The 15,231-nt window shown below is 37.8% G+C and overlaps 1 protein-coding gene across 1 annotated transcript in view; it reads right to left on the minus strand.

Moving 5' to 3' along the window:
* The window catches only part of LAMA2 (laminin subunit alpha 2), a 284,721-nt gene that overhangs the window by 159,465 nt on the left and 110,025 nt on the right, over positions 1-15,231 (minus strand). Inside the window, exons 13-15 of the mRNA XM_086460446.1 lie at positions 7,426-7,527; positions 6,621-6,832; positions 414-525 (exon numbers count right to left, since the gene is read on the minus strand). Of these exons, the coding sequence (XP_086316572.1) occupies positions 414-525; positions 6,621-6,832; positions 7,426-7,527 (426 nt within the window). The remainder of the gene's footprint in view (positions 1-413; positions 526-6,620; positions 6,833-7,425; positions 7,528-15,231) is intronic.

Consider the following 15,231-nt stretch of genomic DNA (forward strand, 5'->3'; position numbering starts at 1 on the left):
AACGGCAAAGCCCTGCGAAAACAAAAGAGGAAACTCAACCACATTCAGATTATTCGATCCAGCTTTGTTGTGCTCAGGTCAGATAACTGCCATCACCCTTCTAATTGTGATAGTTCCATACATTTGTAATACTAATTAGCTGAAGAGTACAAACACTGCTTTAATTTTATTTTGTTAAGAGAAATGTCTTTTCGTAACTTAGAAATCAACACAGAAGCATAAAGCTTCAGATTTCAAATATTATTAAATACAATGAACCACCATCCAAAAATAAAAGTAACTAGACAAGGTATATGAAATTCCTAACAGGAACAGACAGCTCTCTTACTGTATTCTACCAACACAGGGCCACTGGTTGCTTACAATTGTCATAGTGTTAGCACAACTGATCTAGACTGCATTGCGGTACTCACCTCACACGAGGTACCATCATACCCCGGAGGACAGTCACATAACTCCACAGCAGACGCCACCTTTCTCCCAGTTGAAGTGTGGTCAGCAGCTTCAATGGTAACGCTTCTTAGTCTGGATGTAACAGATATAAAGCAGTTCAAATAGCAAATTAGATGGAAGTATATTGCAGCTGGATGCAAAAACCAGTATATAGTGATATTCAGTGGTTTATTTATGTTTTTCTGTTTAAAAATAAGGAGGTTTTAATATTAATATTTTTCTTCCTAAACTATATGTCTGTAGGCTTGTTACTATTTTTGTCCATCGTGTGAGGGAGACAATGGTCAGGCACACATTGATAAAAATAGACTAAAAGACTCTCACAGTGCTGTACCAGTAGATGGAAGACTATTCCTGGCCTGCAAGCCACATGTGCCAACTTGCATTACAGCTGTATATAGAGTAAATTTGACACTAAGCAGTGCCTTCAACATTTATAAACCACTACTCCAGCTTTCTAAAATACTACATTACTAAGTTTTCATTAGAGTGTATTTTTATTCTGGATATTTGGCCTCTGAAAAAGATTTCAGGTCTGTCCAAGAGGATCTAAGTATTATGTGTATGAAAGAAAAAAGTATGTACATGAAAGAAAAAGGAAATCTAACATATACCCTAGTTTCCCCAATAACAGAGAAGACAGAGTTGGAGAATTTTCTGTTCTGTGCACAATTGCCCTTAAAAAATAAATGCTAGACATAGGCTAAACAGCCGTTGTTTAGCCAAACACTGAACACGATTTTTATTTAAGAAACCATGGAAGTAAGATAAAAGACAACAAAAGTATTTTGATAATTTTACAGGTAAGATGTGAAACAGATGTAGTTTACCTCAGCAGCATCCAATTAGGGAAAGAAATTGGGATTTGGGGATTTAATTCTTATGAGAATTCAGAAAGAACATTAAGGCATTATAGAGACTCAGTGACTTCTGTTTTCACCCAGCAATCTTAACAGAGTGTTTGATTACTGGAGCTGCCTGAAAAGTTGGTTTTTTCAGCAGAAAATATCTTTCTATTATGACACGCATTTTGTTAATAACAAACTTTCTTTGGAAAATGTAAACCAAACTTTTTTCCTTCATATTAAGGAATTTATCTTTTGTCTGCCAAAAAATCCTGAAAATTATTTGGATGACCTTGGATAAGAAAACATCCAAAAAAATATTTTGTTGTTACTGCAGCGGTTGGAGGAAAGCTTAAGACAGGATATTTTCCCACTCAATTTTATGACTACTCTCAATAAAACAAACATGAACGGTAAGAGGAAAAAAAGAAAGATTTCTGGAATTACGATGTGAGCATCATAAAGGCAGAAATTTTACCGTCACTAGGGATATGACTGGACTTTAGAGGGACTACCATTGTGGATTACGCAGTTAGAAACTTGAATCTAGCTTGGTGATACTAGAACCTCTGAAAAAGATTCTTGGAACTATTTTAAGAGAAGGATGCATGTTCCTATCCAGATCTTCAGTAAGATCACTCTCACTTTTCAATAATCCCCCTTTGCTCCATTGCTGCATGCTTATTTTGCAATCATCCTTTTAAAATTTTCCTTACAATAAGACAACCAATCTCTAGAATCGTAGATATCAAATGGTGATGACTTTAACAGTAAAGTATCTAACAATTTAAGGAGAAAAATCTGTAAATAAAGAAACAAATTACAGGTAAAAGGCCAAGTTTTATTTACCCTTTGAACTACAGTTAATTTCCTCTCAGCACAGATCCTGGAACAAAGAGAAGCACTTACACACATGAACAGTCCACCCAGTATTATCCCACATTTGTAGTCACTGAATTATTCCAATTTTCATTACATTCTGCTATTTGCTAAATGTGATTTTAATGTGTTTAATAGTTTTTAGCATTAACAGTTACTCAGTGAAGAAAGCTGCAGTGTTTGGGTTTTTTCTCCCATTTTGATGTTGCAATTTTGACTCCTTGATGCCATTTTGCGTTCATTAAAACACATAATGCTGGCAGTAACAGGGCACTGGATCCTAGAGACGCATGAACAATTTGAGATTCAACTAAATATTTAAGCTGACTGTTACTGTAAACAGGCAACTGTTGACTTCTCAAAACAAATAAGATTAAAAGGGAAGGGGACGTTTCAGGCAGTATCAGCATAGTTTACTGTTTGCTATGCCAGGCATCTGAATCACATCTGCTACATAAGGCACATGAAGTACTGACCCAATCATTGCTCATTTGTCTTGAAGCAAATTTTTGCATATGGAAGAAAACCCTTGGCCTTTCCTTCCCTCTTTCTCCTTGTGTCTAGCACTGATTCTATATGTAGTTGCAAGCAATCCATTATCTTTAGCACCACAATTTCCAATGCCCATCTGAATGTCTACAACATTTACCATCAGCAGCCACTCTGAATATTAAAACTGAAGAAACAGTGCTACTAAACTTTCTTTGAAGCACAAGCTAACACTACTAGATTAAAGACAATGATAAAAGAGAGCTCTGTTTTCCTGGCCTGTTGTTTCCACCACAGATGGACTTCACTGCAACAGTTCGGAAGATCTGTCAAGTTAGACTAGGACCTCGATTTAAACCCAGAAGCTGTAATCACTATGAAATTAATGGCTGCATTTCTGTGTTCTCATTTTTTATCCTACTTGATCATCTAAATGAAAGCTCACTCATTTGAGGACACCTCCTAATTATGCCATAGAGCAATAACAACTTTCTAAGCTTAAAATGACCCCAAAAATGTTCTCAAAAACATGCTTGATTCAAACTCACCATTACTGCATTAATACTGTTTAGTAACTACTTGAAAGTGCTACTGATTAACTAACGTTTCTAGTGGGTTAAACTAAACAAGGGCAAAAAAATATAACCTTTGAGTTAAAGCTCTTTCTAATTGGACACAACTCCTCTTGCTAACTGGAGACAACTCCATCGAATTTTTAAGTGACTTTCTACATGATCGCAAGAAAGCTACTTAATCTAACAATGCCTTCATTCTGGCCTCTTCTGCAGCACAAATTATAGTAGCACCCTTGAAAATCCTTACACATGTGGTGTCATTATGCATTTTGAAAACTTCCAGTATTTAAATGAACAGGTTGCTTAATATGCAATCTCTAACTAGCATGTTGCATAATTCTGGTGATGCTTTGAGGTAGAAATTGTCATTCATGAAGGATCTAATAACTCTGTAATATTTCTGTCTCTCTGCCAGACCCTCTTTACTCTCTCAGAGGAATATCCATCTGCCCACCATACATACCTGTTTAAAAGACAATAAAAATCTCAGGTCATATCTACTTATCTACTAAGGCTTAGCTGTACACTTTTTTTTGGCAAAAATGTCTTCGTTTGGAGCCCATCAACAGTAGTCAACATCAGCCCAAGATATCACAAAGAATATCTTCTCCATTTGGACCGTACATTTCCCCTGCAGTACTACAGGGGCAGAATATGGAGAAGAGTTGTTTCGTATGATCTTAGTGTTATGAGTACAGCTTTGCACCTGGTATGTTTTAGCATGAATGAAAGTCAAAGAGAATGTAAAAGAGTCAGTACTGAGGCATACCCTGAAAATCAGCAATATGCCTACAACAGACCATAAGCTGGGCTTGGTGACAGGAAATGCTGTTGTTGGTACATCACGTGACTGGGAGCATTCACTGTTCTGAGACAATTTAACTCCACCCAGTAAATCCCATCCTGATGGTGAAACTATGATTCCTTCAGTTAAGTCAAAGACGAATAATCCAATTAATCTAATTGTGACTGGAATTTCACGTCCTCTCTTCTGTCACGTTAAACTGCAATGAGCACCCTGACAGCACTCAATAAGATGTATTTACTTTAGAGCAAACTATTTTCAGAGACTTGTGGACATACTGATGGTAATCACAACAACACAGTAACCACTGCATTCTTCTCTGGTAAGAGACATCATAGGGACAGCTAGAAATGTACTAGTAATATAAAACCGTTTCGAGCAAAAAAGGTACTCTTCAAAACTACTTCAGTCCCTTCCCCTAACCCCCTTTTAAATCATTGTCTTTAAGGGACCAACCTTCCTAACTGTAATGTCACTACATCTAGAAGACGGTGGCTACTAACCTGCGAAGCATAAATTATATGTTTGTCCCGGAGCTCTTCTTGAAGAATGTTTTCAGAAAGTTATCTATAATACACCACTAAAATGTTCCAAAGGCTGAATATGAAAAAGACTACAAAACAGGGAGGCACCACACATGTCCAAATGGCTAAAGCAATAATCTGGGATGCAGGTGGCAATGCATAGTCTTCCAAACATGCCACTGACAGGTCTGTCACTTCTTACTTACAAGGCATGAACTATAGACTGTGCCAGCTCTACATGTGTGTGCTGATCTGAGTTCTATGTCGTCGCCCAGAAGGGATCTGATCCATCCCACCCCCACTATTCCACAGTAGAGGCAAGGTTGAGCCAGTACATGTCCAGCAATGCACTTTCTTCACAGATTTTAATTGCCTAATCAAAGTGGTTTTTTGTACAAAAGCTCCCCTTCTCATTCTAGTGCGAATGTCAGTACACAAGTGTATGTAAACCACCGATAGCTGAAGTTTGCATTTCCCATAATACTTAGTAAGACCTTTGGCCCCAAGTAAGTCAATCATACACATCCCCTTTAAAACAGCATAGCATAAAAGTCTCTCTTGTTCAATCCAAAATTGCTCCTGCACTCCTTTAGCTTGAAAAATTCTAAGTTTTTTTAAAATTTTATTTTAATGAGAACAGAGTGGAGGAAGAGCTCTCACTGAGCTCCCTCTAGTCATATCTGTAAGCTGTGGATTCTCATGGTCTGCTCATACTGCATAAGAGATGAGCTCTGGCCTGGTGATTTGACTCTCCTCTACACCAGTTTGGGAAGGTGATGGGCCATGAAAGGTTTCCAAACTGGATGCAAGGAGATGCAAGACTGATGACTAAATGAACAAATCAGGAAACAGTTTGGCTCAAACTCAATCTAGTTATGATTCACAAACTTATTTACAGAGAGGTAATACATACTAATTAACCACAGAAAGAGAAAGTGATTGAAGAAACATGATTTTTTTTTGCAGGGAAAAAATGTACACTGGCAAAGCTCAGATCAGCACTGCATGCTGTTGACACAACCTGCCTTTCAATTTAGGATGTATTTTAATTACCTAAGTATTCAAATGATGGTTGGATTGCTTAAGAAATTTCACAGTAGCAAAAACTGTATCTATGATCTCAGCAAATAATCACTAATGTGCTATTAGCTTCCTCCATTCCAAATTGGCTTATGCTGCTGAATCAAGTGATGTGTAGGTTAGAGAACATTTCGGGTTTCACGCCTTGTGAGTAGAAAACTACTATGTAATCAATTCCATTGCAAACTCAAATAATATTATTTATGCCACCTAACTATTAACATATAGACAGAGTGCAATCATACAGTATCAGAGGCTGTCTTCTAGCCCACCTGGAGTATCTGGTCATGCACTTATGAAAATTTTAAATGCAAGATGAGCTTTATAGGTTCAACTACATTTCAGCCACTGAGACAGAACAACTGTGTTGTCTCATACAATGTCTTTAATTTTATCAGAAGACTCAGAATAATACACATGAAATCAATGGTTTTAAGCAGTCCAGGCAGCAACCTGACATCAATCAAGGGAAAGGCTTTGGGATTAGCCAGATCCATGTGTGGTACTGATTAAAAACACAGAAAACTCCCCTCGAGCCACTTCTCCAGCTTAGAGGATATTATTCTCTGGTCCACTGTTAATGTGGCCCTGAATGCTCATTAAATGGGGAAACTAATATATAATCAATATATCATGTCTTACTTCCACATGTCATTACTGCACTCCATGATTTACCATATACATTGGATTGCAGTGTTCATAAAATAAACATATTTAGAGAACTGTCATTCATCCCTTAATAGTCCATGTGATTTCATTTTCTTACAAGACTGCTTCTTTTTGTTGTCACTCCTCCTCCTTACCCAAAATGAAAAAAATACTAACAACTGTTTGAAAGTGTAAATGAATTCTATGGATTTCATGATAATAAATTAGTGTGTTTTAAATTACATCAGATTATTCTCTGAAGAGAGAAAACAAGTATTTTGAGAAGCTGCCTGTAGAAAATGGACACGTTTCCTACATTCACCTGTAGATGGCATTCATCCCATAGGTGTATGTGGCTCTTATGAGGATCCTCTTTACATTTGCAAGGACAGTCATGAACTCCCTCCTGCTGACTGGAACATCAGTGCCATGCACAGAGAAAGATTCTGGTTTCAGCACAATTACTTCAGTGTGCTCTTCAGAAGGCTGCAGCTGAATCCCCCCTTTTGGAGTGCTGATTCTCAAGTCACCTCCCTAGATAAAGCCATGAGAGAGAGACATTTAAATATGAAAAAAAGTCAGGAAAAAAGCTCTACCTGTAGCCAGCTGGGGTACAGGATTTGTTGAATGATATATTTTACAAGAATAATAAATATCAGGCAGGAACAACATTCACCTTTCATAACCCTGAAATGGGCTTGCCTGATAAAGCTGAAAGCCAGTGCAACAGAAAGTTTAAGTTATTCAGCTAAAACCTAGTGTCATGGCTTTGCATAGAACAAAAGCAAATTCATACACTGCCAAGCTGCACAAGAACAGCTCTGCTGAAAGAAAGTGAAAGTGTTACTTCAAACAAGCAATTATTTTATTTTTTCATTCCTCCTGATGAACAGGAAGAATAAAGTTTTGTAAGCTACTGCAATACTGCCAGAGGCTTGAGATACTGAAGATTTTAGTTCTCTAAAGTGTGTCCATTTTCTGATACTATAAATTAGTTGAAAGCACGTGCACCCTGCTGTTTTGTGTCCTCCACCAACAGGCTTCATGCTGAACATCTGAAGAAGCAGGCAATTTCTTCCTTTTTTTTTTTTTTTTTTTTTTGGTGGCTGAAAATACAATCACTTTACCTCTATGATGACATCAGATTGAACCATCAATTGAACTGCATCTTCTTCCTCTGTGAAGTCATAGGAGACTGTAAATTTCAGATGTCCTCCAGCAGCTGCTACCTGGGGAGAAAACAGACAGAAAAAAATGCAACTAAATGAAAGAAAACAGGCCTTAACCATTTGGGAGCAGTTTCCTCCAGCATCAGTATTTCCCAGAAATAGACTTCTAGTGTTGCAAAACCATATGCAGATAACTGGGGATTACCCAGGACCATTCCCTTCTTCCTGAACCATCTAGAAATCAAGCTTAGTTCTTTTTCTTCTATGCCTGTCGAAGGCTACAAATTCCTTTAACACAAGGACTAACAAAGTAATCACAAACATGCAAATTTCCACTTGATACTGGCATTAGGTTTTCAGTGTATTTCAGTTATATGGTCCTCATTTAGGCTGGGCCTCTACATCAGCAGCTTTAGCACCCTTTACAAGATTCAATAACTTCAGTTTTGTTCATGGGGCAAACTACCAAAAAAGAAAAAAAGCCCAGTGATGCTTTACTTAGAATGAACTGTAACCTAAAGTCAAATAAATTTACTTTAAAAGAATGCTACGTCCCTGTCTCTCAGTTTGACTTGGCCTTCAGTGTAAGAAGTCAATGACCAGGCTCTCATCTCACGCCAATATGTTTTTTCTATTCTTTTTTAGCCCCCAATCCACGGCACTGACACTAGCTTTTCCATGAAAAAATGAAAAAGTAGATGAGTTTTAGGTTGCAAGGCAAAAGCTGCAGACTTGAATTACAGAGTTCGGTACAAAACCAGTGCTTTTTGTTAATTGTTTGGAAGGAGCATAAGTAAATCAGAGGTTGCAAGAGATACGTTTTGGTTTTTAAATGCATCTGCCTCATACTTCAGCGCAAGGTGAGCCTCGTCTCAAAGACTATTAAAATCATAGGGATCCTTCTGCCCTTCCAGTGCATACTGCTGACCACAGGGCAAACTCATATACATATAATAATCTGGTTATTCTCAAGGACATAATGTGCTATCTCTTGTTCATCATACTAAATGGTTTTGCATACAGTAACAGAAAGCAGTGAAAATAATCAATGTCATTATTTTATGATGCGTCTAATTTAAGGAGAGAAAAAAGGTCCCAGTATTTAAGGTATGGACATCAACTGATTTTGAATTATCCACAAAGGTATAAAAATCCATAAACTGCATCTAAGGCTGTACAGCTAATTGTTAGTTTAAAGCCAGAAAATTCACTCCAATGTGTAACCCAAAGTTGGATCACAGAATGATAGGATCATAGAATCACAGAACATCTCAAGTTGGAAAGGACTCCATAATGACCTTCAAGTTCAACTCCTTTCTCCTCGCAGTACTCTTTAAAACTAAACCATACGACTAACAGTGTCGTCCAGATGCTCCTTGAACTCTGACAGGCTTAGTGCCATGACCACTTCCCTGGGGAGACTGTTCCAGTGTCTGACCACCCACTCAGCGAAAAACCTTTTCCTAATGTCCAGTCTGAACTTCCCCCAACACACCTTCATTCCATTTCCTCGTGTCTGAACCCTGGTCACCAGAGAGGGGAGATCAGCACCTCACTCTCTGCTGCCCCTCTTGAGAAAGTTGTAGACTGTGATAAGGTCAGCCCTCAGCCTTCTCTTCTCCAATCTGAACAAACCAAGTGACCTCAGCTGCTCCTCGTATGTTTTGCCCTCAAGACCTTTCACCACCTTGGTTGCCCACCTCTGGACACAGTCTGATAGTCTGATGTCCTTCTTATATTGAGGTACCCAAAACTTGACACAGTACTTAAGGTGGGGCCGTATAGAGTGCAGTGTAGAGTGGGACAATCACCTCCCTTGACCACCTAGCTGTGCTGTGCTAGATGCATCCCCGGACACGGCTGGCCCTTTTGGCTGCCAGGGCATGCTATTGATGCATATTCAACTTGACATCAACCCAAACTCTTTCCATCAGGCTGCTCTCCAGCCTCTCATCCCCCGATTTGTATGCATAAGAAGGATTGCTCCATCTCAGGGGCAGGATCCGGCACTTGCTGTTGTTAAATTTCATATGATTGATGATTCCCAGCTCTCTAATCTATCCAGATCTCTCTGTAAGGCCCCTCTACCCTCAAGCGAGTCCACAGCTCCTCCTAGTAAATATCATCGGCAAACGTCAGCATCAGATTTTTATCTACATAGAAACCAAACCTGTTAGGACCAATGCAAATACATTCAGCCTTGACTATAACAACATGAAAAGTCATTTTTCCTTAGACACACCTTTTACAGTATTTCTGCTTTGCCTGTGGTCAAGGCTAAACACTGGTTTATAACTGTAAGAGGAATGTAGAAAATTTAGATATCGGAAATGCTGTAAGGAGTACCCAGAATTGCTTTCAACATTAGAAAAACATTTTAAAAGAGTAACTTTTGCAGAATTTTATCATTTCTGTTTCAGGTTCAGGCTAACCACAAGGATTCAAGGAAGTGAAAATAATAGGAAAATAAAGATTGCATGGCTTCAGGCAACCTATAAAAAATACGTACCATGACAGGTTTTACTTTTTCCCAGCTATATAACCTTTACCTTAGTAGATGAAAATCCAACATGAGGAATTGATAGGTCATACAGGAGAAAAAAAGAAAAAAAAAAAAAAAAAGAAAAAAAGGAAAGGTTCTGATTTAAAATAAATGCAAATAGAAAAGAGTCAACAATGCAAACTTTGACCAAAAATCTGTTAGGAAGGAGTAGACAAACAGATAACAGTTGAGAGAAACCAACCAGAATGGATTAGGGACTTCTAAAATATAACCAACAGGAAACAGTAGAGGAAAGGGATGGGTTTGACTAGTCCAGAAAAGAGAACGCTGAGAGGGAACAGGAAATAGTTTACCAAAACATAAAAGACTGGAAAAATGAAATGGCCATTTTTACTTTCCTATGGCAGGTAAGGCATGAAGAAGATTCAGCCTGAGTATACAGAAAGCTTTCTGACTGTAAGTATGGTCATAACAGTATCAAGCTACTTTAAAAAGCTATTGGATTCCTTCATTAAATGTTTAACAGTAGTTCAAACATATCAGAGATACTCTAGGTATGATGCCTAAGAGTTGGAATATGACTAAGCAGTCTCTTGAGGTGTCTGCTACCCAGAGCACTCAGAGTTTCACAGCTGCAACTGGCAAGATTTGCATATCACAAACAGGATTTACCTTTTGTGCTGTATAATATAAATACAGATTAGAAAAACCCTCAAACATATATAAACCAGAAAGTACTACTTCCTTCTGTCATTGTTTATAAAGGTAATTTCCTTCCTCTGTATATTTAAAGTACAAGTTCGCTCACAGGCAAAAGAATTCAGAGGTCAATCCATGTGCTGCATGAACCGTTATGTCTCACAGTGCAAAAAATACTCTTCACTGAATTTTAAATACAAGGGTGACACAGAAGTTGGGCACCTATGAGATCCCCTCATTTTGACATTCTCTGTATTACCCAAAGATTCAGAGCTCTGCCTCAAGGATTGTCATCTGGGGCCATGTCAACACCAAAGAGACTAGAGGATAAAAGTTTGCCTAGCTGGTGACAAAGGCATGTATTGTTGAGACAAGAATAGCTGTCTAAAAACGTCAAGGAAGTTCCACAGAAGTTCCTTTATCTCTCACACCTGTTTTTAGATTAATACATGAAATATTTCTTCCCAGCCCAGGAGACAGAATCTACGTGTTCAAGAAATGCAAGTATAGAGAGAGGTCACAGCTATCTTAATTCAAATCCACCAAGTTTCTGGCAGATAGTTGTATTTTTTTTTCTGGTTGTTCGTGGTTAACTGTACTTCTACTATTTTGTCACATGTTAAAGGATATAATAAGAGAGCAGACAAAACTGACACAAAAATTACATCTTGACAGTTGCATCCTGGGTCAGCCAAAACCCTCTGAATCAGGAGAAATGGCTCCTTTCCTGTGAAGAAATGGCCATGCTCAACAGGAAGAAAGCTGGAGGGTAGGAGGAAGCACTCAGTACTATCTTGTGTAAAGCATGCTTTGATGTTAGGTCTGTTCTACTAAAATGACTTTTTAAATTGAGACAAGTGATAGTAAACCACAAATATTTACAGCATCGAAAACGAACAGTGGTGCTATAAATATTTGCAAAGCCATAGATGAGGAAAGCTTGCATCTCTACATGGTAAACAAATTTCAGAAGTCTTTCTCTTTCTCCACTTAAGTCTGCTGTCAATGCTTTTCTGAGGTAAGCTGTCATGATCTCTCCTGCTAATGTCATTGGAGAGTCCTCTTTCTTATACAGCTTTTATAACCCATCTTATTCTTGAATCATTTGGTGATTCATGCTTTCTCTCTCCAACACCTCTTGTAACTCTGCCTCTAAAGTTTTAGCACCCACTCCACTACACTAGAGGCTGCCTCATTTCTTCTGAACAACATCTGCCAAATATAACTTCAGAAGATGGGGAGCTACCTCCACTAAACAGGGTGCTGTTTACAATTCCTTATCTCATTAAGCAGTAAAATGCTCTTCTGCTAGCTAGGAAGAGACTCAGTTTGTGATTAAAGCATCTAAATATCGTTGCCCATCTGTGAATTTGATGACCATGACCCTCCTGAGTGGAAGCCAGATGGAATATACTGGGGCATCTAACATGGCACTATGTGACTATGTGTAGACCACTGAAAGAAGTCCTTTGTATAATCAAAGGAATCTAGAAAGTGGCTGGTCTATGGTTTCCCTGCTGATGGACGATTTTCAAATCACTTCACTTTGCATTCATATTTAAAAAATAACTTGGAAGACATAAAATACATTTCATAATTGAATGAAGTATTACACAATGAGTGTATTATTGAAGTAAAACACATGCACCTTGCTCATATGTTTAGTAGCAAAACCCATATCAGAATGGATTTAGCTCAGAAAGGCTTTGATCTCAGGCCTAATCCAAGAGAATGTGACACTTTCAAAAGCAAAAATATATTACTGCATTAAACTAGATTTAGACCAATACTCATACACAACAGCAGACTTCAGAAATGAGTGAAATAAAAGGAATCAACAAATATCAAGAAGTTGGACAATCTTCTCCCTCTTCACTGTTAGTTGTTCTACCAGAAATAAGTCACTGTCACTTTGTATTAGAGAGACAAGCACTACAGAGACAGTTAATATTTTTATTATACCAATGTAGCTGCACTACACCTATAGAAAGGTGACATGCTTTTGGAAACATGAACCCTGCTTGCTATTCCATATTGTATACTTAAAACTATATCAAGTGAACAAATGCTACCAGAAAAAGAGGGGAAACAAAAGAAAAATAAAAAGGCTTACAAGCATGAACGGGCAGAACATTTCAGTGGAGGAAGATAACACACAAACACACATACTGCTGAATACAAAACTGAGGAGTCTCACAGCAAGCTGCTGATAGTAACTCAACGTTCTAACAGATAATGATGTTCTCTTATTCCAGAAGACATATCCAAAACAAGCAAAACCCCCATTTGTTTCCTGATATGCCTGTGAATGTTCTTTCGCTTTGCTGCCATGATTATGAGAAATGACACAGACGCTCAGTCTTCCAGTGGCTCTGTCATATTCCTGGTGGCAATATGCACCACTAGATACACTGCTTAAAGGTAATGAAATTATATTATATACAGTTTAACATTCCCTGATAGTCTTCTTGAATTTCCATGAAATAGAGCTGCAATAAAATGTTGAAGTGTATTTGGACTCTCTCACCTTCACAGACTCTGTAGGTACACATTTATTTTATGACACAGATTTCAGCAAATTTTATAGATATCTGTAACCAGAACATCATCACTAACTACGTGAAGGAAATCCTTTAAAAAATATAAGATTGCCCCCAGTTTATCAGTGGGGACCAACTTAGTCCACAATTGATTGGCACTTATGCAGTTGTGATATAACTTAATAAGGTACTGAACAGACAATGTACCATCTTAACCAATGGCTAAGTGTATATGTGTTCCTCCAGCCAGCCCACCCCATACAGAAGGGAATGGACAAAGGGCTGCTTTTTCTGATGTAATTTACTTATGTTTAAGGAATTATTCTACTGTTAATCCAGCTCTCATCTGGACCATTATCTTTATGAAAAAGTATCAGCTGTAAATTTATGATATTTAATTGGGTTTTACTGTTCAAGTCTTCATGCTGGCCATAAACTGAGGGAAGACAGGGACTAGAAAAGAATTCTGACAGAACCATCGCCAAGAAAACATCAAAATTTTATTCATTTAGTAATAGCTCTCAGCAAAGATTGCACGTTTTAGTTCTACTCCAGATCCAATTAGAGATTAGTCTCTCCTCTCTTAGACAGACTTGAATTTAGATAGGATATAAAAGCTCTTCTGGGGCATTATAAGAATATTTCAGATAAAGCAGCGAGCAGAATAATCATATCCCATTTGAATGACGGTATAGTTCTGGCTAGCCTTAAAAAAAATGCCACCTTCTTCATAGGGAAGTGAAATTTTTCCCTTGAAAGAATGGGCACCTACCCCCAAGTCTCTATCACCTAGAGTTCCCCCAACTCTACCCCAGCTAGTTCAGAACCCAACAGTTTCCCTGCTTAAGTACACTCAAAATTCCTCTATACAAATTGTATAAATTGATGCTACATTCTACTTAAATTCATTTATTCAGAATACTGCTCCAGAGAAGTTAATGGAACAAGGAGGAATAAGCTTATATAAAGTAGCCTGACTACTGTATTGCTTGGTTCAGTTGCTTTCTGTGTTTTTCTACAACATTGAACCACTCAAAGGGGAAACTGAGCATTTCAAACCATTCACTGTCACCTGCAGTTTCTTGAAGCAGACCACTCCGATAACCAAGTCATTCTATAATAAGATTTCCAAGTCATTCTTTTCTGGAATCTTACTGAAAATGTTATGATATAGCCTTTTTAATTTTTATTATTTCCTCTGCTGATCCTGTGTAAAGGCAGATACGAGTCAAAGATAAATGAGTTTTATTCAATGTAGGCACTCATTTGATCATAGAATGTCCTCTAATGTCTAAGCTATATGCTAAGAAATCAGAGAGCAAGATATAAAGCATACTAGTGAGAAAACATTTATCTGCTCTACCTTGAATGACCTTTACGGGAAACTCAAAAAAGATCTTTAAAAACTCATTGCATAAGACCTTCTTCCTTTGTATATTGGATAATGGAACACCATATTCTGCATATTTTAAAGTTTCCCAGCAATGAATGAAAAGAATCGTCAAATCTGTGGCTTTAACTTTTTTCCCCTAAGTGAAAGTTTTCTGATTAAGAGACAAATAATATCTGTGCACAGAGCAAGCACAACTGATAAGTGGCGGCCAAAATTCTGCCAAAATGTACTTCATATGTACCTTGACCACGTCTCTTTCATATATTTTATATCAATATTTGAGCAACTGGGATCACTTCCAGAACACATATTAGTGTCGCCTATAGTAAATTCTTTCTGCACACTGCATCTGATCACTCGACAGTAGAAAGAATATCCTGGCACCTAACACAGAAATGACCGGCATTTGGATTCAAGTACAACAGAAACACAAGTGAAGAAAGAATGTTGAAAGGGGAAGGCATTATATTCTAGTAAGTACCTTCTTAATCAACCCTTGCAAGTATCCTTTGTTTTTGCTAGAATACCAGTAAATCAAGTGTAATCTGACAATCTAAAGCTTTTTGATTTTTGGTCCTGTCGCATTCTTCTTGCTCCAGAAGACACAAAGCATAATTTTGGTAAAGTGG

The sequence above is a fragment of the Leptosomus discolor genome, chromosome 2 (assembly GCF_034619465.1).
Source record: "Leptosomus discolor isolate bLepDis1 chromosome 2, bLepDis1.hap2, whole genome shotgun sequence".
NCBI lineage: Eukaryota > Metazoa > Chordata > Aves > Leptosomiformes > Leptosomidae > Leptosomus > Leptosomus discolor.